Source organism: Erpetoichthys calabaricus, chromosome 1 (genome assembly GCF_900747795.2).
Source record: "Erpetoichthys calabaricus chromosome 1, fErpCal1.3, whole genome shotgun sequence".
In the NCBI taxonomy this organism is placed as follows: Eukaryota; Metazoa; Chordata; class Cladistia; order Polypteriformes; family Polypteridae; genus Erpetoichthys; species Erpetoichthys calabaricus.
In genome coordinates, this window is record NC_041394.2 from 185268762 (window position 1) to 185290869 (window position 22108).

The 22108-nt window shown below is 40.1% G+C and overlaps 2 protein-coding genes across 3 annotated transcripts in view; one reads left to right on the plus strand and one right to left on the minus strand.

Moving 5' to 3' along the window:
- Positions 1-18085, minus strand: part of vegfba (vascular endothelial growth factor Ba) — an 82006-nt gene extending 63921 nt beyond the window's left edge. The window contains exon 1 of one of the 2 annotated variants that reach the window (XM_051923165.1): positions 16693-18085. In XM_051923165.1, coding sequence (XP_051779125.1) covers positions 16693-16770 — 78 coding nt within the window. In that variant the 5' untranslated portion in view covers positions 16771-18085. The remainder of the gene's footprint in view (positions 1-16692) is intronic. The other variant, XM_028809997.2, reaches the window with a different exon arrangement.
- LOC114658053 (bcl2-associated agonist of cell death-like) overlaps positions 1-22108 on the plus strand; it is a 695521-nt gene that overhangs the window by 53358 nt on the left and 620055 nt on the right. The gene's annotated exons all lie outside the window — the stretch shown is intronic.

The window sequence follows — 22108 nt, forward strand, 5'->3', positions numbered from 1 at the left end:
ATGAATGCACGTTTATGCTGTATGTGGCAACACTATATATAGCACACTGTGGCTGAGCATAAAAGCATAAACTACGTGCAATGTGGTTACGCAAGGAGATTTTCTGTGCATTGTGTTTTCTTGAAATGTATTTGAATGCAAGTAAAATGTTTTTTTTTTTACTTTTAATAAGAAATAAGAAGAATCTGAATGCATAGGAACAAGTCAAATACTTGTTATAGTTCCTGCTATGCTACATTTTAAGCTCCCAAGATTTTCCTCCCCTTTGGCACTTCTCCCAGCCTTTCTACACACAGAGCAGTCCAGCTCACATGCCTCCCATTACCCTGTAGGTATTGGACTTGAAGTACTTAAAACCACTCACAACCTTGATAACAGTCTAAGTGTACTGCTAGGGAGGACTTTACAAACATTCAAACAATACTCGAATAGATCACAATATAAAGAATTCTAACATCAGTCCATTTGTATTTTATGCACTGTCTTAGACAGAGGCGAATGTCACAGGGCAATTAATAAAATATACAAGTTTGCAATACACAAACAAGTTATTTTCTGCAGCACTAAACCAACCCACAGTCTCATATACAGTATATACTGTAACAGTCTAAACCCAAAGGATAGTTCATCTTTGTTATGGCAGACAGTTAAAAAAATTAAGTGCAGGTATAACTGTCAGCTCAGATTAATTAGATAATGCAGTAAATAATAACATCACTTCATATATTTTTGTTAAGTGTTCGAATGCACACAGATCTGTACACTAACTGCATAAATGTTTATGTTTAATAGATACCCTTTCTTAATTTGAAAGCACCCCAAAATGAATAGTATTTCTTATTCTCTAATTCCATTCATCTCTCTGAAATCCTTAGGGTTCAGCCTTAATGCTTGTATACGTTTTGGAAATCTAAAATAGTCAGACAAAGTAAAAGCCTGCTTAGTAAAGAAGACATTTTGTTACATGAGACATCTGAAAATCATTTATGGACATTTTCTCTCTGACTAATGAAACGTCCTTGACTTGACCGTGCTCACTGGCCTAACTAATTGTACTGGCTGCTAATTAAAGGCTCACTTGCTAAAGTGTTCCAAAGACATTACTGTAACAGATCACACTACGAACAGAAAATCACACTCCAGGATGTTTGCCTTGCAGATGGGAATAAAAGAGGGGCCAGCAATGCAACCTCTAGTCAGCTATGCTGTAGAAACGTCTGAAGAAGATAAGACACCCTGAGCTATTAATGATGCTCACAGAAGTGAAAGGGTTTAGTTAATAAAAACATTTTTCCAGCTAGAAATAAAATAACAAATCTATCCAAGTCTGAGCCTATCCCAGCATCAGAAAGAAGAAAAAACTACCACCTTACAGCTCAAGGGTCTTGGATTCAAGTTCCAACAAAGGCACTTTTCATGTGAAGATTGCAAATCCATTCCATGCATACAGTATTTCTGGTTTCCTACTCCACTTTTCCTCCTCCTCTTGAAAGACTTGTTCGATTACTTAGGGACTCTAAACTGGACTTGTGTGAGTGATGGTAGATATGTGCCTCAAGATAAAAAGTTTCCCCCACCCAGAACTAATTCCTCCCTTCGGTCTGGAATAGACTCAGATTGTCCACAAATCTGTTATGAAGTAAATGAGTACAGAAAATGATCCTTGGTATAAAATAAGGTGACAGTGACACATTATAACATCATTAATTTCCAGTAAAAGCTGCTTTAGATGATCAAATTGGTCAAAATGAAAATCAGCAATCACCAGCATGTCTCCTCAGGCCAAGTCCAAAAATGAATTAACATAGTACACTTCACTACCATCAATAATTCAGCACTAAATAATCACAAATTTTGTAATATTTGTACTAAAATATATTGAAACAGAATCATTTTACAAATAAAATGTTAAATCATTCTAAATAAGTATATTATGTTCACTAGTAAACATTACATTAAAGAATTCTAAACAGAACTTCCTCTACCAACTCCATATCCAGTGATGGTGCCATTTTTACCTGTCCTTCTTTGCAGTGTTGTCTAAAGTTTGTCAGGTTGTCAAAAGTCATGATTGGAAGGCTAATTCAAGGCATATTCCAGATTTCCAATGTAATAAACTGCAAGTCTGCACTTTTAACTGTCCATCCATATAAACATTCTGTCCTAGAAAGAGAATGCTGTGGCCAGATAAACAGGGAGAAGACAGGTTAGAGTATGAGCGAATGGCATGTTCAGGTGTGTTTGGGGACTTAGTTACCTGCTCTTAAATTTGGAACCTTTATCAAAGAAAGATGTCACAGTTTTGTTTATTAAACATTTCAGCAACATTTAGTCGTAATTAAAAATAATATTAAAAATAGAATCTAATTATATGTACTGTAATAACAGAGTACATAAAACACATTTTAATCGCATTTTACAGTACAATGTCATTATAAACTGGGCACAAACAGGCTTATAGTCGCTGAAAGAGCTTTCATAGACACCATATTCCAACTCAAGTGACATAAAAATTGCATTGATTGATATACTGTACTATTGTAAGTTGTTGGTTATGGAAGGTGTATAGCGAAGTACTTCATATTTGTTATTAAAAATTTTTTTCCTTCACTCTATAAATGGCAAAAATCTATAGTACATTAAAATGTGGGCAAGTCAAATGCACATGTAACTGCTGATGTTTCCATAATTTGGTTTGGGGATCTGCTTTGTTATTAGAAGTGGCTATCCGGTGTGTAAAAATAAAAAATATACATGTTTAAATAACCTTAAGGTAAATTAATCAATAATTGTGATCACACAGAATTATTCTCCGTTTTAAAGTAAATGATTTAGAAAATTTGGCAAAGCTTTTTAAATGAAAATTTTGGAATTTTCATTTGTGCAGTATACTCTATTTGGCATATCTCAGGGAAAAACAGAACTTTTTAAACACGTTTTCTTGAAGAATAATTGTCCCAAATTTGAATAAAATTGATCCACTATGGGTGAAGTGTTTCATTGGGGTAGACCTATCGACCAACTGACAGCCTGACGTGATGACAACAATAGGTGCCTTGGCATTTTAGACCAAGACACCTAAAAAAACATAACTCTTTATTAAATATACAAACAATCTATAGGAGTCCAGTGGGTCCGGTAAGTGACTGTTTGTGCATTTTTTTGTTGGTCTTTTCTCATTTATTTTCTTTTTGTTTTATTGGGTTTGTATTGTTCCAAGGTGTGGTCATGTGGCACAACTAACATTTAATGTGATTATACGGCATTAGAAGATATTTTGTCACATCATAAAAACAATCTGATCAGCATCACAGCATTAAAACCAGCTGCTTCATATTATGCAAGTCCTCTTCATGCTGCCCAAACAGTTCTGGCCTGCTGAGGCATGCACTCCACAAGACCTCCAAATGTGTACGGTGTTATCTGGCACCACAAAAACTTTGCAGCAGATCCTATAATTTCTGTACATTGCAAGGTGGGGCCTCACCAACACATGCCACAGATGCTCAATCGGATTGAGATCTGGAGAATTTGAAGGCCAAGTCAACAGCTCTTTATCATGTTCCTCAAACCATTCCAGAACAATTTTTGCAGTGTGGCAGGGTACTTCCTGCTGAAAAAGGCTACTTGCCGTCAGGAAATACTGTTAGTGTAAAGGGGTGGACATGTTTTGCAACAATCTTTAGGTAGGTGGAACATCCAAATAAATGCCAGGATACAGGGCTTCCCAGCACAACATTGCCTACAGAATCATAATGCCTCTGCTGACTTATCTTCCCATAGTGCATTCTGCTGCCATCTCTGCCCCAGGTAAATGACACACACGCACCCAACCATCCACATGATCTAAAAATAAATGTGATTCATCAGACCAGGCCTATTGTAGGTGCTTTGGTGATGGACAAGGGTCAGTATGTGCACCCTGGTCCATCTGTGGCTATGAAGCCCCTCTACACAGCCATGTGTTACACACCATTTGTTCGGGCACCTTTCTCTCATGGCCAGCATTAAGTTTTCCAATAATTTGTGCTACAGTAGCTCATCTGTGAGATCAGGTCAGATGGGCTAGTCTTTGCGTCCCAAGCACATCAATGAACCTTGGGTGCCAATGACCTTGTCTGGTTGTCCTTCCTTGGACCACCTTTGGTAGGTACTAATCACTGCATCCCAAATAAGACCTACCATTTTAGAGATGTTCTGAACCACTTGCGTAACCATCACACTTTGGCCCTTGTAAAAGTCGCTCCAATTCTTATGCTTGTCCATTTTTCCTGCTTCCGACATATCACCTTTAAGAACTGACATTGGTTTTAATGCTGTGTCAGATAGAATATCCATAATGATTATAAAATGTGATAAGCCTAAGTAGATTTTGCTGTTTTCCTTGTGCTACTGTATGTTAGCTTCTTGTATTTTGCATCTTTTCTGTGCTCCTGTCTGTTCTTTTGTTTATGTCTACTTCTGTTTTAATTTTTAGCCCCAAGGTGTTTTGACCAATTATGGGTTAGTTTAGCAGGCACTTTCCAGTGCAGAGTCAGCAGGTGAAGTAAGCATTTGCAAGCTCTACACTGGGTTGCTTTTTTCTGGCTAGGGTCACTGCTTGTTAGGTCTTCAACTGCTATACACTGTTTCCTTTGTTTTTGTCTACCAATTGCTGCTTAAATATGGGTAATTTAGTCAGATTTTTTCCACAACAAACTGTTTTTATATTAGCCTGTTGGTGGTAATAAGAGCTAGCAATAAAACACAAAGAGAGGTCCTTAAATACTAATTAAGAGAAAGAAAGCAAGAAAAACTAGAGCCGATAAAGCATGCCTACAACTCCTTATTTTAGGTTTCTTGGAATTATGCCTTAGAGACAACCCTTGCAGAGAAAGCAAGGCTTAATTGATTGCTGGCAATTTTACCACATATTAACTCATCTTTATTTCATTTTATATTCAGCAGTTTTTTTTTTTCAATGACATTATTAACAATATACTGGAATCCTTCTTCAGTTTACTAAACTGCTAATGAATTAGGAAGAACAAACAAGATGTATAGTATATAAGGCTTAGTTTTGCTGATATGAAAAACCTTGGACTTTGTAGGTATCAGCTTGACTATCAAATGATGTTGCAGTATATATACATACTATGGACTCTGCCCCCTGCTCGCTTCGCTCGCCAACCCCTGGTCTTGGGTAACACGAAATACATCCGATAGAGATTATTGTCTGTCTTGGTAATTGTCACATATGTATTATGTTCAGTGCCACGATATCTGTAGGTCTATGTAAGATATGTAAATGACAATAGCAGTGTAATTGTTATGTTATGTAGGTATAGATGTGCAGATCTATGCATGAGATATATTGGAGTGGTTATTATAATCTTAACGTTAACGTTACATGAATGCTGAACTCTTGAGATGGCAACATAAAGTTGTCCATGTCTAAATACAGGCTCAGAGAGGTAAAGGCTGACTCTGTCCATGGTCTGTCTTTGGGATTTGTTCATTGTTATGGCAAATGCAGCTGTAATGGGAGATTGGCGTCGTTTAAGTGAACAGTATCGTTAGCAACCATTAATAATGTATCACTGCAATGTGCCTAACATATGCTGTGTAGTTTGGACGTTTGGGGATTCCGTCCGTATAACACGTAGTGTTCGTTTATTCATATTATACCTGTGATATCGTGTATGTGTTCTCTGTGGTTGTCGTTGTAGGCACATGTGCCCTCCGTATTATGTCGGTTTGACTATGCTGTGGTTTTTGGACGATTGGGGCCTCCGTACTTTCTCTGGGGGCGTCTGTACTATCCTGGGTTTTTGCTTGCGGTGTTTTAGAAGTGCGTTGTAGGCGCCTGCACCTTCCGTACTATGTCGGGTCTGACTATGCTGTGTAGTGTGGACGTGTGGTGTCGTGTGTGTGTTCTCTGTGGTTGTTGTTGTAGGCGCATGCGCCCTCCGTATTATGTCGGGTTTGACTATGCTGTGGTTTGTGGACATTTGGGGCCTCCGTACTTTCTCTGGTTTGACTGTAGGGCGGGACGCCGAGGCAATTCTTGTGTGTGTTACTTCCGTGAGTACTTCTAATATTGTATTACTGTAATGGGATTCACATATGCTGTGGAGTCCGGATCTTTGGGGCGTCTGTACTATCCTGGGTGTTTGCTTGCGGTGTTTTAGAAGTGCGTTGTACGCGCCTGCACCTTCTGTACTATGTCGGGTCTCACTATGCTGTGTAGTGTGGACGTGTACGGTTCCGTATTCCTCCATCAGGTCTCGTGTCTGTGTGTTCTGTGGTTGTACTGTTAGTAATGTATCACTGTAATGTGTTTCACATATGCTGTGTACTCTGGACGTTTGGGGATTCTGTCCGTGTAATACGGAGCGTTCGTTTATTAATATTATACCTCCAGTGCTGTGTGTGTGTTTTATGTGGTTGTCGTTGTAGGCGCATGCGCCCTCCGTACTATCTCGGGTTTGACTATGCTGCGTTTTGTGGACATTTGGGGACTCCATACTCTCTCCGGTTTGATTGTGGGGTGGGACGCCGAAGCCTCTTGTGTTTGTTTTGTCTGTGAGTACTCATATTATTGTATTACTGTAATGTGATTCACATATGCTGTGGAGTCCGTATCTCTGGGGCTTCTATACCATCTCGGGGGTTTGCCTGCGGTGTGTTAGACGCGCGTTGTAGGCGCTCGCACCTTCCGTACTATGTCGGGTTTGACTATTCTGTGTAGTGTGGACGGTTAGGGTTCCGTATTGTCTGTGGTCGTTGCTTTATTTCATATTTCCGTTAGTTGAGCTCTTTCGGTTTTGGTGGTGTATCAGAATTCGCTTGCGGTGGTTAGCTATGGTTCAGAAGCGTGTTGTAGGTGACTGCGCTTTCCGTACTATCTCGGGTTTGATTATGCTGTGTGTTGTGGACCTTTGTGGACTCCGTAGTGTTTCTCGTTTCAATCTGGGGCAGTGGGCTGAATCCTCTTTATTGTGTTGCTATGTCGTTACCTATGGGCGCGTTGCCTCATTTCTTATTTACGTTAGTTGCGCTCCTTCGTTTTTGAGCTGTGACTCCTTCGTTCTTGGTGGATCAGACTTCGCTCGCTGTCGGCGCCGGCGCACTATGTCTCCTGCGCCGTGTACCTGCGCCCATGCCTTCCGGTTTACCGAGACCTGCGTCCATGCCTTCCGGTTTACCATTCTCGGTTAGTAATATGGATTAACACATTATATATATTGGGAAATGATAGGAAATGCTCCAACTCTAGAACTCTGAAATGGTTTAAACAGTTTTTGTAATAAATGGTGTGCCACATTAACCAGGAGAAGAAGTACCTAAGTTAAGTTCAAACAGTACATCAAAACAGCGATTTTATTCAATCAACCACTAAAGGGAAGGATGATCAAAAGAGATAACGTGAAGTATCAAATTAAAGAGGCTGAAATCAAGCACTATGTTGAGCTAATACAGGTTTTGTATTCCTCGTTCTAAGGTAGTATGACCAAACCACTTATCCACTTGAAAGACAATGTCTGCAAGATCAAGGCCCAAAACCACCCTTCACCTCCAGCTTTCTCTCTCCCTTTTTCTATCACCTCTTGCCATATTGCCTTATCAATTGGTCATGTTTTTGAGCCAGAATCACTGTCCCACTGGAATATCAATGAGCCAAAGCAGTGTGTAACCATTAAACACCACCCAGGTTTTATTTCTGGTGCCAGGAATATCTGCAAAAGGCTGTCACACAAGTTTCCATTTGCTATTAATGGCCAAGGCACCCATATCAGCTCTCATGCTATGTATTCTTTGTAACAGACTGCAAGGTTTTTACTGTACCAAGCTACAGTAGAGCTAGGCCTGAGGTACTGTATCTGTACTGCCATTCTACATGTTCACCATGATCTTTCTGTCTTGTTTCCTTACAATAATTATTACTGGGGATCTGTTTAACAAAAAAGTGTACTGCCTTGGTGTCAATCTACTTGGAAAGGTACACGGAGAAGCTTTTAATTATGTACCCCCTAATTTGGACCAGTTCACAGCCTGTGCCTCTCTAGTGCCCTTCCAACTTATTAGTAGGGCTGTTACATGAGACCATAATTAAGAATTTAGTCAGTCAGTCAGTCAATTTCCAACCCACTATATCCTAACAGGGTCACGGGGATCTGATGGAGCTAATCACAGCCAGCACAGGGCGCAAGGCAGGAACAAACCCTGGGCAGGGTGCCAGCCCACCACAGGGCACACACCAAGCACCCACTAGGGCCAATTTAGAATCGCCAATGCACCTAACCTGCATGTCTTTGGACTGTGGGAGGAAACCGGAGCACCTGGAGGAAACCCACGCAGACAAAGGGAGAGCATGCAAACTCCACGCAGGGCTCCTTACTGTGAGGCAGCAGCGCTACCACTGCGCCACCGTGCTGCCCAAATTAAGAATTTATTGTTTCTTAATATATATTCATATAAATATATTCAAAATGCAAGATAGGAAGTGTTAGACTACATAAACATTTCTGTATGAGGTACACACAGGTAGCAAGCAGACCATTAAAGAGCTATTTTGTATTTTTTTTTTATTTTCAAGTCATATAGCAGACAAGCAAAAATAAACACTTAGCAAAGTTCCATGTTATCTAACCAATGGCAGAAAGAAAGTTTGTGATACTTTTCACCTTCTTTTTTTAATTTAATTTTTAAAGAGGAGTCCATTTTTAGTAAATTCTACACCCAAAGAACTTTGGGATTAGTCAGAATTTCTGCCACTCTGCTTTCAACCAGCCAAGGTTTTGTTACACTGCCAATTTTCACCTACCTCTAGAGCTTTAACTATAGAACTAAACTTTTCATTAATTATTTTAATTTAGTTCTCCCATTACCCAAGTAATTTCCTGCTAATCACGCAAATGTTGTTGGTGTAGATGTTTTTGTAATTTATTTTGGATAAAGGTGTGCATTCAATAAATAAAAATCTCACAGATCTTTAGAATAATACTTAGAATATTCGATTTTTCCATTTGTGAAACAAATACTCACAGTGCCCAAGTTTACACACGATAGAGGCAGACACTGACATTATGTGTTCAAATCCATTAAAGCACACAAAAAGAAATAGTTGCAAGCAACCATTATTGTTTAAATAAAAATGGTTTGTGATCTGTTTCAAAAACATTTTCACTAGGGTTACTTCTATGCAAAAATTCCACAGTAGGCAACAGATAGAGGTGTGCGTCTTTCCCCTTTCCCATTGATTATGCTGACATATAGAACATTTGCCTCCGTATTATGTGCAAAATAGCCATTAAGCAACACCTTCCTTTTACTCTGCAAGGCTTGAATTTATAATAATTATTTTTAAAAAATTCCAGGTAGTTTAAATTAAACAGGAAAATCCTCAATGATCTCTAAACTAAAAAAGTGTTTTCTTATTTCCATTTTATCCCAGTATGAAATTAGTATACAAATAAAAATGCATACTTGCAATTGTTTCAATTTGCAACCTATGGTTAGTGTACAGGTTAATTCCTAAGTTCAGTTAGTTTGTTTTTTAAAGCCTCCATATTGGCCGAACATTTGTGTGGCTCAGCTCATAGTATGAAGAAGAAGAAGAAGACCAATCCAACTCTATGATGTCTGATGTGATGTATGTAAGCACATAACTGTACAGATGCACAGATAGTAAGGCTACTTAAGCAGCATACTTCAGTCATGAAAATGAAGCAGCAAGCACTACATTTGTGTCATTAGTTAGGTTTTTGAAGCCAAAGTAATTTTTATTAGTATAATAACAAAAATGTTACAAACATACTTAAAACACAACACATATATGAATGCTACAATAGCAAGTGTAATTAATGCAGTTAAGTCACTTGCACCTAATACACACAGGCTTAAACAACAAGTCTGATCACTTACATGACACACCTTTGAAATGTAAATTAGACTTACTCATTAAATATTACATATCAGTAAGTGTTATTAACCAGCTAATATCTCTGCCATATACTGATGCAAACGCTCACAACAGCAGATGTTTCACAAGCCTGGCAAAGTGACTTGCTGACAAACCCGATTATAAAACTGTGTTGTTCCAAAAGCAACTTTAAAGAGTTAATGTAAATGAAAAATATCCTGAATAATACTGGTATTCGTGAATTGAAGTGGTGCTGTTATAATGTTTAAAATGATATATTTTAGCATTGGTCTTGGGTAGCATTTGTTCAGTTATTGAATGGGAAATGTGAGTGAATAAACTTAGTTATGCGCACATGGTCAGATAAATCAGATACTCCATGATGATTACATCATTCTTTATAAATCCTTTGCTGAAATTCTCCCTCTCCATGCAAATAAAATCTCTCAATTTGTTGTCCCCAACCACAATTGATACAAACATTGGTTGTCTCCTTCAGTTGAAGCAAAGAATGAAGCAATTCAGTAGAAAGAAAGATGGCAATTTCCATGTTGGCAACAGAAGCTACACCCCAAAAACTGTATAGGGTACTCCTGGAAGTGATGTGAGAATATGGTGAGCTGAAACATCTGAAATGTTTTGTATGTTAAAAACCGTAATACAAAAAAAAAATTAAGGGAACATTTAAATCACACATCGGAAAGTGGAAAATCTTTACTGAGTAATACTTTGAAGTTCATTGAGAATAAAATCACTGACCCATTGAGGACTGGATTCAACATCACACTGAAAGTCTAAGTCAAAAATTGAAACACAGGCTGATCCAACTTGCATGAATTTCATCACAGCAAGTCATCATGTGACTTAGTAGTGTGTATGGCCCCTATCTGCCTGTATGTACTGCCGACAATGTCTGGGTGTTCTCCTGATGAGACGGTGGATAGTGTCCTGGATCTCCTCCCAGACCTGGATCAGGGCATCAGTGAGCTCCTGGATAGTCTATGGTGCTACTTGGGGGTTCTGAATGCATCAATACATAATGTCCCAGAGGTTCTCACTTGATTTCAGGCCTGGAGAATGTGCAGGCCAGTCAATGGCATCAATGCCTTCATCATCCAGGAACTGCCTACACACTCTGGCCATATGAGGCTGGGCATTGTCTTGCACTAGAAGGAACCCAGGACCCACTGCATTGACAATGCCTCTGAAGACTTCATCCCAGTACCTAACAGCAGTCTGGGTACCATTGCCTAGCACATGGAGGTCTGCGTGACCCTCCAAGGATATGCCTCCCCAGACCATTACTGACCAACCATTAAACCAGTCATGCTGGATGATGTTGTAGGCTGCATAACATTCATCATGGTGCCTCCAGACTCTTTAACATTTGTCACATGTGCTCAGTATGAACCTGCTCTCATCTGTGAAAACCTCTGATGTAGCTGCCAATTGTGGTATTCTGTGGCGAATGCCAATTGAGCTGCACGGCGATGGGCTATGAGCAAAGTCCCACTAGAGGATGTTGTTCCCTCATAGGGTCTGTTTCTGACAGTTTGGTCAGAAACATGCACACCAGTAGCCAGCTGGAGGTCATTTTGTCATCTTGTTCCTCCTCACTCAAAGGAGCAGATACCAGTCCTACTGCTGGGTTGATGCCCTTCTATAGCCCTGTCCAGCTCTCCTCATATAATTGCCTAGGACCCTGGTATCTCCTCCATGCTCTTGAGACTCTAATATCACATATGGATGTGCCATCCTGGAGGAGCTAGACTAATTGTGCAACCTGAATCAGCTACAGGTGTCACCTCATGCTATCAGTTGTGACAAAGACACTAGCAAAATGCAAAACTAGAGAAGAATCAGTCAGGAAAGCAATTGTCTGTGACCATCACATACAAAGTCATTGCCTTTTTGGAGGTTATCTTGCTGTTGCCTCTCCAGTGTTCCTGTTGTCACTTTCAATTGAACCAAAGCAGGTGAAGTTGATTCACAACCGCTTATGCTTCCTAAATGGACAGACTGATATATGAAGCTTAACTGTCTTGATGTTAGTCTATGATGATTAAGGGTCCCCTTAATTTTTTAAGCAATGTTTATACAATGTTCAGGTCTTGAATGAATTTGATTTTTCTCTGCTTCACATTTCAAGACTCAAAGTATGGTCTTCATAAGCATTCTTGCATGAAATAAACAGCCAGCCTCTCACTGTTACTATTTTCGATGTATATGTCTAGCGTATATGTCTTCTTTACTATTTTCTTCATTAACAGGGCACACTCATGCATACGCCCACCTCAGGACAATTTATAGTAACCAATCAATCCAACCTGTCGGTCCTTAACCTGTGAGCAACAAGAACTACCTAAGGAAAAAAAAAAATCATGCAGACACAGGAATAGTATGGAAACTCCACACATACTGTGACCAAGCTGATAATCAACCCCAGAGCCCTGCAATTATGGAGCAGCAGCACTGACAACTCCTCTTATGTTCTACTGCTCATATATGTTTCACTTCCCAATAAAATAATAAAACTCACAGTCAAGAACTAAGAAGAAACTTCAGTTAATGATCTCAAGGTAGCAGTACAACTGCTACATGTTTCTTTTCATGAATTCATAATTCACTTGATTAATTTGCTGTGGTGGGTTGGCACCCTGCCCGGGATTGGTTCCTGCCTTGTGCCCTGTGTTGGCTGGGATTGGCTCTGGCAGACCTCTGTGACCCTGTGTTCGGATTCAGCGGGTTGGAAAATGGATGGATGGATGGACTTGATTAATTTGTGTATTGAAGTTTAAAACAGTATTTCCCTTATTGGGTATGTAATCATCAGTTCGAGAGAAACTACTTTATAATGCATACAACTAAGTAAAATAGAGTTGCCTGGTGAAAAGAAAATGGACAAAAAAGTAGTAAAGGGATGCTTGGCAGAATGCCTGGATGTATTGCATCTGCTTGAATGTTTGAAGAGCCATCCAGTAAGTAAGCCTCCCTTTATAGAGGAAAATGTTAGCAAGCTGCAGGATAGATCAGAAGCTGGCTTAATGGCTTCCTAATGGGGAGACTCAGTTGCTCATCTGGTGAAAATGCTTAAATACTTTGAATACTTTGTCAGGATGCATGGCTGGCAGGATAGATTTACAGAATGAGTTACAGTAGAACCTCTACTATTTTCTTGCAAATAAGTGGAGGTAGGTATTTACCAATGAGGTAATGAGAAAGAGGCACATCTGGAGTGTCCAGGATGTCTGGTTATTAAATGGACAATACAAAACACGACCCAGATAATGCTGCATCATTATCAGGTGGATTTGATCCTCCATGTCAATATCCTTGTCCTGAACATCATGTGTATTTATTTATTAAGCACTATAATTCTGGGTTTGGTTTCTTCTAATATTTTCCAGATAAAGAATCTTCTTTTCCATATTTCTTTCTTTGATTCATTCACCAGTGGAAGCATCAAATAGGATTTTGCTAGTTTTACAAATGCACCCTTGTCAGTCAGTTTCAGGGAAATCAACTGCAGTTTGGACACTGATTATTGTGATATCTGCATATCCAAAACCTCACCACTGCACATACAATTTTTATATATATTGAACAATCCATGGGTATAAAGATAAATCTCTCAGTGTAATTGAGGTACAGAAGGTACTGTAGAGATTAAAGCCAAATTTGCAAATATAAGGGCATGTTAATGCATGATGGCTTGTCCTGAAATGATGACTTACAGTGTGCGCCTCAAGGACACTGAATGAGGTACCAACAGAGAAACGCTCTCTTTACCACCCGCATCAGACGTCATACAGAGGCTAATTCATTGATCCTTAATAATGCACTGAAATCATAGCTTATTCTCTGAATGCCACTCTCTGTATAACAAATCCACCTTTCATTTTCAATGAATACGCCAAGACTTTACTCAAGGTTACATGAACAGGGCCTGGCATTGTCCCTTTGAAAGTGGCTGACGCTGTCGTCACAGGATCTCGCCAGCTAATTAGCTTTTTCTCACACATTTCATCTATTCTTTTCTCGCTTGTGTGAGGCTTGCAATCCTGTCACCAGCTGTAATGAACACTGCATTGTCCTTAATTTAGTATTAAGAGAGAACAGGTCTGTGACAGTAGTGCTCTAAAAAGCACAATAAACTCCCAATATCTTTCACTCTTGTTCTCATGAACTTTCAAAATTATTATTACTGTCAATTATTATTCTAAAGGACAGAAGGGTTCTTAGGTAATGTTACCAACATCTATTAGCATTGTTTCTACATAGTCAGCATGTACATACTGAGTATAAGTAATGTATTGTTTTGAGATTACTACCTTGCTGCAGTAAAATCTGTAAAATATTCTGAATATTTAGGCTGCCTTTATATTACTTTATGCCAATTGTCTGTAGTGCATTTTCTTGATTGAGTTCAACAGTTCAACTTTCTTGCAAGTGAATACCTTGGGCTAAATAAGATTAAACGGTAAGGTAGGAAAATGTACTAATTGTACAACTTAGGTGAATTGAATCATCTAAGTATATTGAGACATTTATTTGAATATTCCATTTAATCCACCAAACTATACTGTGAACCCTCTATTTCACCTCTGCGGCAGTAGGGAGCCAGACAGCATAAGGTGTGTGACCGAGGCGTGACAGGAACATCATTCCAGTGCATGATCCTCTCATGCACAAATCAGCCATCATTCATATTGAGCACCTTGGTTTGGAAGTGCCAGGCTCCCTAACTGCATATCCCTAGGTTATGGCGGGACACAGAAGACAGCACCCATGGGCAAAGTTAGAAGATGCAAACCTCTCACAATCAGCATGCCAGGCTTGAGCCTGAATCTGAAAGGAGCTTCATGAGATGGAATAAGTTCCACTCCCACCTTACATCACTACATCGTCCTTTATGAAAAACCTCAAGAACAAATTTTGAAAATGAAACACCATGAAATGATTATTTCAGTTCTTAGAGTTAGTGTTTTGGGACTAGTCCATCACCTGGAACAGATCCACTTTCCTCAAATGTTCAATGCCATTGTGTTTTTTGCTGAGAACTAATACTAGACGGTCATTAATGAAATCCATCACAATAATAAACTACGATGAATACAAAATTAACTGTTCGTTGGAGAACAAATCCAATAATTGCTATTTCCATCAGCACTGTTTAAAAAAGAAACCCCAACAATCTCGATCAAGAAATCGTTTCGATGTGCCGGTCAAAAATGACGGAGGACAAATAGAGCCAAGCCCCCGTCGTTCGTTGTTTCGCATAATGCGAGGTGGGTCAGTCCCACTGTCACCAAATCAAAGTCACGCCCTCCTGACGCAACTTGACGTTTTGCAGGTCACGTCATTTATGAGCTCTGACGCTACCGGAAAAAACTTTAATATTAACCCAGCGATTAAGTAATTGTATTACTCTTTTCGGCTTCGGTGGTAACCATAAATAAATAGACAGCTGAAGAAACCCCTGGCTTCCAGATCAGAGTCTTTAAAAAATACGGGTGACGTCATTGCGGGGCGGAGAAGCTCAGATAAACTAGCATCACCTAGTCTAGCCTAACGGTTGGAAAAACGTGTATAAATACTGCATATGCATTATATCTGGCTGTAACGTAAATTCATGTTATAGATACGCAGCTACATAGACAGTAGTTGGCAGATATCGTCCACGTTGTGAAAATCCATGACACTGGAATTTATAAACGCTTCCTTGTTACCTATTTTTCTCTAAGGACTCTAATTATTGTACTTCTCGAGATGAACCTGTGCGTCACATACAGGGTTCAACTACCGTTCGCTTATAACTCATGATTTCAGATGAGTTTCATTCAACCGTCTCCTAAGCCCGATCACGAGGCTAATGCTACCTATAACATGACTTTGTGATTCTGGAAAACTACATACGAACCTTAAAGCAGAGCAGCCGTCATATCATGCAACAAACCCTTTTTCCAGACGCCTTGTCATCAGTGCCTGTCTATTCCTTTTTATTCTTCCTCGGGGGATTATGGCACTTTGAACAGTCAATCAATCAAATAATCGATTAATCACAGCAGCGACAAGTTGTTAATTACACTTGTACAGTTGATACATATACGCAAAATATACAAGACGTGACAATTACAATAAGTCTTTGCTTTTTAAAAAAAAATATGTTACGGGGTTAGCCCGATGCTTTTTAGTCTTTTCTGTGCAGATAATGTTGACCCCAAATTAGTATCAAAGTCCCGTATTTTCAGAACAAAAAGAGAACAAACTAAATGTTAGTAATTTAAATAAACATTTACCAATATGACCTTGAGTGGATTGCAGTGTGTCAGATTTGGCTTTAAACGGGCCAATGTCCTAAGAGCAATGATCAGGAGACGCCAGGTGAGACTCGAACGCCACTCGCGCTCAGCCCGTGCCAGCGGGCCGTCTGCGCTCAGTCCCACGAGTGTCAGTGACCGCTCGGCGCTGCCGTGCTAACAGCAGCAGTGCGGCAATAAACTTCACAGGTCATTTTTCTTTTTTAACTACAGACAAGAGTGAAAGTTTGCCTTTTCACCTCATTGACAAATATAAAAAGAGAAGAAGGAAAAGACGGCAAACCCCAAGAAAGCTGTGCGCGCTTCAAGGACAAACGCATTTCCCGCGTGTTAATGCGTCGGGAGAATCGGAATGCTACTAATATAACACATTTGCTGTCTTCACTCATCGGTTGTTTCTTTTTTAACTGTAAAGTGCAGGACGGAAATGATCGGTTTATTGTTTTTTACATGCTTCAGTGTTCTTACCTTAGCAAAGGAGGCAGGGAGTAAGGTGACCAGGATGAAATGAAATATTCCTAGAATAACTTTCCATTTTATCCCCATAGCGGATATAGTCAAGTATGAAGAGTCGAATCCTGGAAACAATGTAAATAAATCGGATACCAAAAGGACAGTATTAAATCCAAATGTCAATGCCGAAATGTCGACAGGATAAGGTAAAAGTTCCCCAAGAGCAGTGTGCCTTGTTTTTCATTGTAATTAAACAGGTATCCGCTGGATCTGAATCTGCCACAGCTCAGCGCTTTCGTTTCTTTCACGCGCTTCTGTCCTGCGTGTCAAAGGCTACCAAAGCAAAAAGTGCCCTCCTTTACTGAACCATGTTTCCCATTCCCTGGCATGGAGGTGTCCGTTCTTTTAGACAGCGGCTATTATAGAATGTTGCAATATTACAGGCGAAGTGTTCTAAGCTTAACCATAGAATCGCGTCAGATAACGTTGCATTTGAAAAACAAAAACAAAAGTTCATCACCGTCCATATCTCTTCATATGTCGAATTTCCAAAGTAAATCTCCTCTAATTTGTTATTGTTTTATTCTGTATTCTCAAAGAGCGGTCCCTTCTAGGGTAAACCGGAAAAGATGATTAAAAGTTTAAGACTGTTTAATTCCACTTGAGTGTCACGCTCGCTCTTGTAGCATTTCTGCATGCCCGAGCTCTTAAATGTGAAGTGGTTCAGTCACAGCTGATCTTCTATTTTGTCCCCCCAAAAAATCACCGCACTGAAAATCAAAAGCGAAGCAAATGAGTTCTGGAGGTGCGCGCACGCACGTCGGCAAAACGGCTGCTGTGGCGAGTGCGCCACTGTGAGCTGCGGCTGCAGGTGCGGCCACTCGGAGCTTCCTCCCCGCTAAGTTGCGCTCGCCGGTCTGCAGCTGCGCGCGCTCTGCGCTCGGCCCCCACACGCGACGCGTCTCCGCCAGTCTCCGCCCTTTATTCTGCTCCATCGGGGAGCCGGCGCTCTTTTGGACGCGGGTTCGTTTATGTTTATTTTGCCGCAGAGATGACACAAATGTGATTTGTATGTTTGTTTAACATCAGGTCACTTTGGGAGCGTGCCCGGCAGAACTTAATAATTATGACTGCCTTTGAGCTCGAAATGAAACGAAACGATGCGATTCGGGGGCAGCAAGGAAAGAAACCACGCATAATAGACACGGCGTCGCTCTATTATGGAAGTAGGGGAGGAAAACCAAGAGTATCGGACAAGAAGACGACTCGAGCATCCGCCACAGACAGAATGCTATTTGGCTGCTGATGGCCCATCTTTTTAATGCTGGTATCTATCCCCCGGGCTGCAGTTTCCGTTGTGAACGCGTGGGTCGCTGTTGGACAACTGTTCGGGCCAACTTTCCCCATTCGTAGTGGCAATTTGAATGTGTGGCCAATCTGTTCATCAGGAAAAGCCAAGCGATACGCAACCGATTTGTAACTTACGTTCGAGGCTGGCAGTTCTGATTTATTGAACTCGATCTAAGATAAAAGCGAACGACTTCGTAGGAGGGGTTTTACAAGTAGTCTTAAGTGCAGAGCCCATTCGAACAGTGCTGAGTTCAAGGTAGATGGCCCAAGAGCACGAACGCTTTTACTCACGCGCGGACCCCACGTATTTCATCAATAATTTGGAGAAATGAAGTGAGTTACTGCAGCCTATGATAAAATGGAGACACCAATCGTAAACAAAATACAATTGCCTAGCAGGGACACCCACTCTCAGCTAAACCGATTCAGTGTGAGGTCAGCAGCCAGCTGGACAGCACCCTTTTGGGGTTGAAGACTGTAAAGAATGATAGGGACAGAACATAGCAGATTTCCAATATGAAGCAGGTTATCAGAATCACACCAGTTAGCATCACTGTTCAACTGTTGGGCATGAACTTGTCACTTTAACAACTACTTTAGAAGCAGGAATCTGACAGAGGAGGAGCTGCCTCTAAATGTAGATGTCCTGGGACTCCTTATTGAATGCCCTTTATCACCATTTGATATTTCTCAGAACTAGAAGCAGGGCTTCTTCTTGCAAAACAAATTGGATGTTATTTGTCAGCATTCCAGAATCTAGTGGAGACACTGCTATCCAAAAAGTTGTCTTCATTATTATGCTCAGATTATTAAGGAAATGCAATAGGCACTCTAAAATAAATAAAGAGAACAGTTCAGCTTAAAATGAAGTAGCTGCTCAAACTAGGCTGAGCCTGACGGCAGATCAGATCAGGCGATGAATACTGAATCATGTTAAGTCTACTAATTTACGAAGTTTTCTCATAAAACTTTAAATTTACATTTCTTATTGATTGTTTCCCTGCAGTTTAGACATAACAAATAGTGTTTTGGGATACTGGAGTGGCCTCTTTGCTCTACAGACTGTTTGTAAGCCTGGTTACAGTCTCATTTCACTAAATTATTCTGAAGTTGCAGCCTGAGAGATGACAGTGACTGACTGCAGGTTGTCATTCATTCTTAAAACCTCTTGATCCAATTCAGGCTCACGGGGTTTATTAATTCATTAGTTTTCCAAACTCATTTATTCTAGTGCAGGGACATGGAGGGATGAAGCCTATCACTAAATGACTTGTACACCAGTCTGGAGACGCCAGTCAGCCTAATGTGTTTATGTTCTGGATGCGAGATAAAAGTGGAGTACATAAAGGAAATACATGTGGACATGTTGAGAAGGTACAAGTCTCAGCGAGTTGCCCAGGAGTCAGACATATTCTGAAGTAGTACTAACAGCTACAACACTGCTCTGTGCCCCCCACCCCGCCAGAAAAAAAGGGTTGAATCTCATACGCAGCATCTTTCTGGCTACAGAATCTGGGTAGTAAATGAGAGTAAATTAAGGAGCTCAGTTCTGAAAAGGAATGAGCCATCAATTTGAAATTAGTTTTCATGACCACCTGTAGTAATAGTGGTCTCCAGCAGCATGCTTGAGAGCAGCTTAGGAATAAAATTATTACATACTGTAAGTCACAGCCAAGCCTAAATAATTTCCTCTAGAGCCAGTGGACCATGTCTGACTTAGACATTTGGCATTTTAAAAATAAATGTCATAAAAAAGAAAGTTGGCAGTATCTTTGACAGTAGCTGTGCTGGTTGGGAAAACAGAAAAGCTAACCTAGACAAAATAAGTGGGCCTGTGACGGTGTTGCACACTGTCTGTAGTTGTTTTCTACTTTGCACCCAATACTGGCAGGATAAGCTCTGGCCCCCTATATCCCTGAAGGTTTTATAATGCTATATTATGTTAATCAGAAATTCAGGAAAACAAGCAATTCAGTTAAAATAAATAGATTAATGGGATTGATAATAAAATTGTAGAAAAATTATTTAATGAAAAAGACCAGCTGCTAAATGATGAATCAGTCCATGTGTTTCCATCAAAGGGTCACAGAGACCCAGCAGAATTACACGTAATTGAGAAAGGGGTCCACTCTGTCACATCACACACTCATGCAAGTGTTTGCACTCATTTATATTGCCCAGTGAGAGTTTGTTTGTGTGGGAATTTATTGAAAAAGAGTAACTTAACTATGAGCGTTGGAGAGGAGACCTAAAAAATAATTTTAAATGTTAGAAGCTATGGTGAGCTCCGTCACGAAAGAAATCCTTTACTGCCATACTGTTTTTGTCTAGGAGCAGGGCAACCCTAATTCTTCCAGGTTGGTCAGAGGTGGAGTAATAAATGCCACTTAGACATTGAGTATTTTCCTGGGTGTAATACATTTTTCTTTTGGACCTTTTATTTTTCTGGTTGGGTTTTGAGCTATGTAGAATTTGGTTTTACATTCCTTTCTTACTTTGTTTTTGTTTTTGGATTCATTTTTTTATGATATTGTTATGTTTTGTATTTACTGTAACAGCATCTTGTTTTTTAGTAGACACATATTAGGCGTGGACTGTTGTTTGCACAAAACAACCAGGAGATGACAGAGAAAAAGGACAACATAGTCATCCGAGGCTCGAAATGCACCAGAAGCCACAACAACAAGAAGTACCAGAATCAAAGTGCAAAACAAAAATCGAAATTCAGATTCAGAACACAATCATAGCCAGAACAACATATTCAAATGCTCGGGCCTACTCAGAAAAAAAGAAAACTATTGCTGTGATGATCACAAGCTTTTTTCAATCAATGAGGGATAAAATAAAGTATGAATGTTGCCATATTTATATTGTAGCTACCCTTACTTCATCAACACGTCAGTTGTGGCCAGTGATGTTAATGAAAATTAACTTTTGAGTTACAATGTGAAAATAACAGAAATCTAATCCTCTTGATTAAAAACTAACAAATAGACACTATATATATATATATATATATATATATATATATATATATATATATATATACAGTATACAGTATATACAAACCAACAATAACACTACACTGACACATATACTAAATGTCTGGTTATAACCTCTACTTGTTTCCTGACTAAACTTTTATTTTCTTGTCTGTTTCAGTTTTGCCATTTTATTATTATACCAGTAACGGTACACTGCATGATAACGTGCAGTGAATACACTTGACTTAAGCATTCCTAGTTTTCATACTATTTTTCTGTACGTTTATCATTCGTTTGCTCAGAGGTTGATGCGCTTGCTCCTTCCTGATCAGCTTTTCTTTTCTCCACCCTAGCAGCCCGCTTCTTCTCTTCTTCCGTCAGCATCTTTTCGCGTTAAAACTGATTAAGTCAGTGTTTGTGTTGCACTTACTTAGTACGTTTTCTTTAATTTTTCACTTAGGTCTTCAATCTGCTTCAAGAATGATTTAAGATATTGGGTATCACCATTGAGAGAGACGTGAAGAGAGCAAACCAAATGAACATTTTCTTTAACAGGTTTGACCACCCTAACCCACTCTCACTCTCACCTCGGAGTACTGCACCCTCCACACATCCTTCTGCTGATACCAGCATAGGAAAGACATCCCCACCCATAATTACAACAGCGCAAGTGAGCAGAGAGCTGAGGAGACTTCGTGCCAGCAAAGCAGCGGGTCCAGATGGAGTATCGCCACGTCTGCTGAAGGTCTGTGCATCGGAGCTGGGGGGTCCTCTACAGCGCATCTTCAACCTGAGCCTGGAACAGGGGAGAGTCCCGAGGCTTTGGAAAACATCTTGTATCACCCCAGTCCCAAAGGTATCACGTCCTAGTGAGCTGAATGACTTTCGGCCTGTTGCTCTGACATCACATGTGATGAAGACCATGGAGAGGCTGCTGCTTCACCACCTTAGGCCACAGGTTCAACACGCCCTTGACCCTCTGCAGTTTGCATATCAGGAGAAGGTGGGAGCGGAAGATGCCATCATCTATATGCTACACCGATCCCTCTCTCACTTGGACAGAGGCAGTGGTGCTGTAAGAATTATGTTTCTGGACT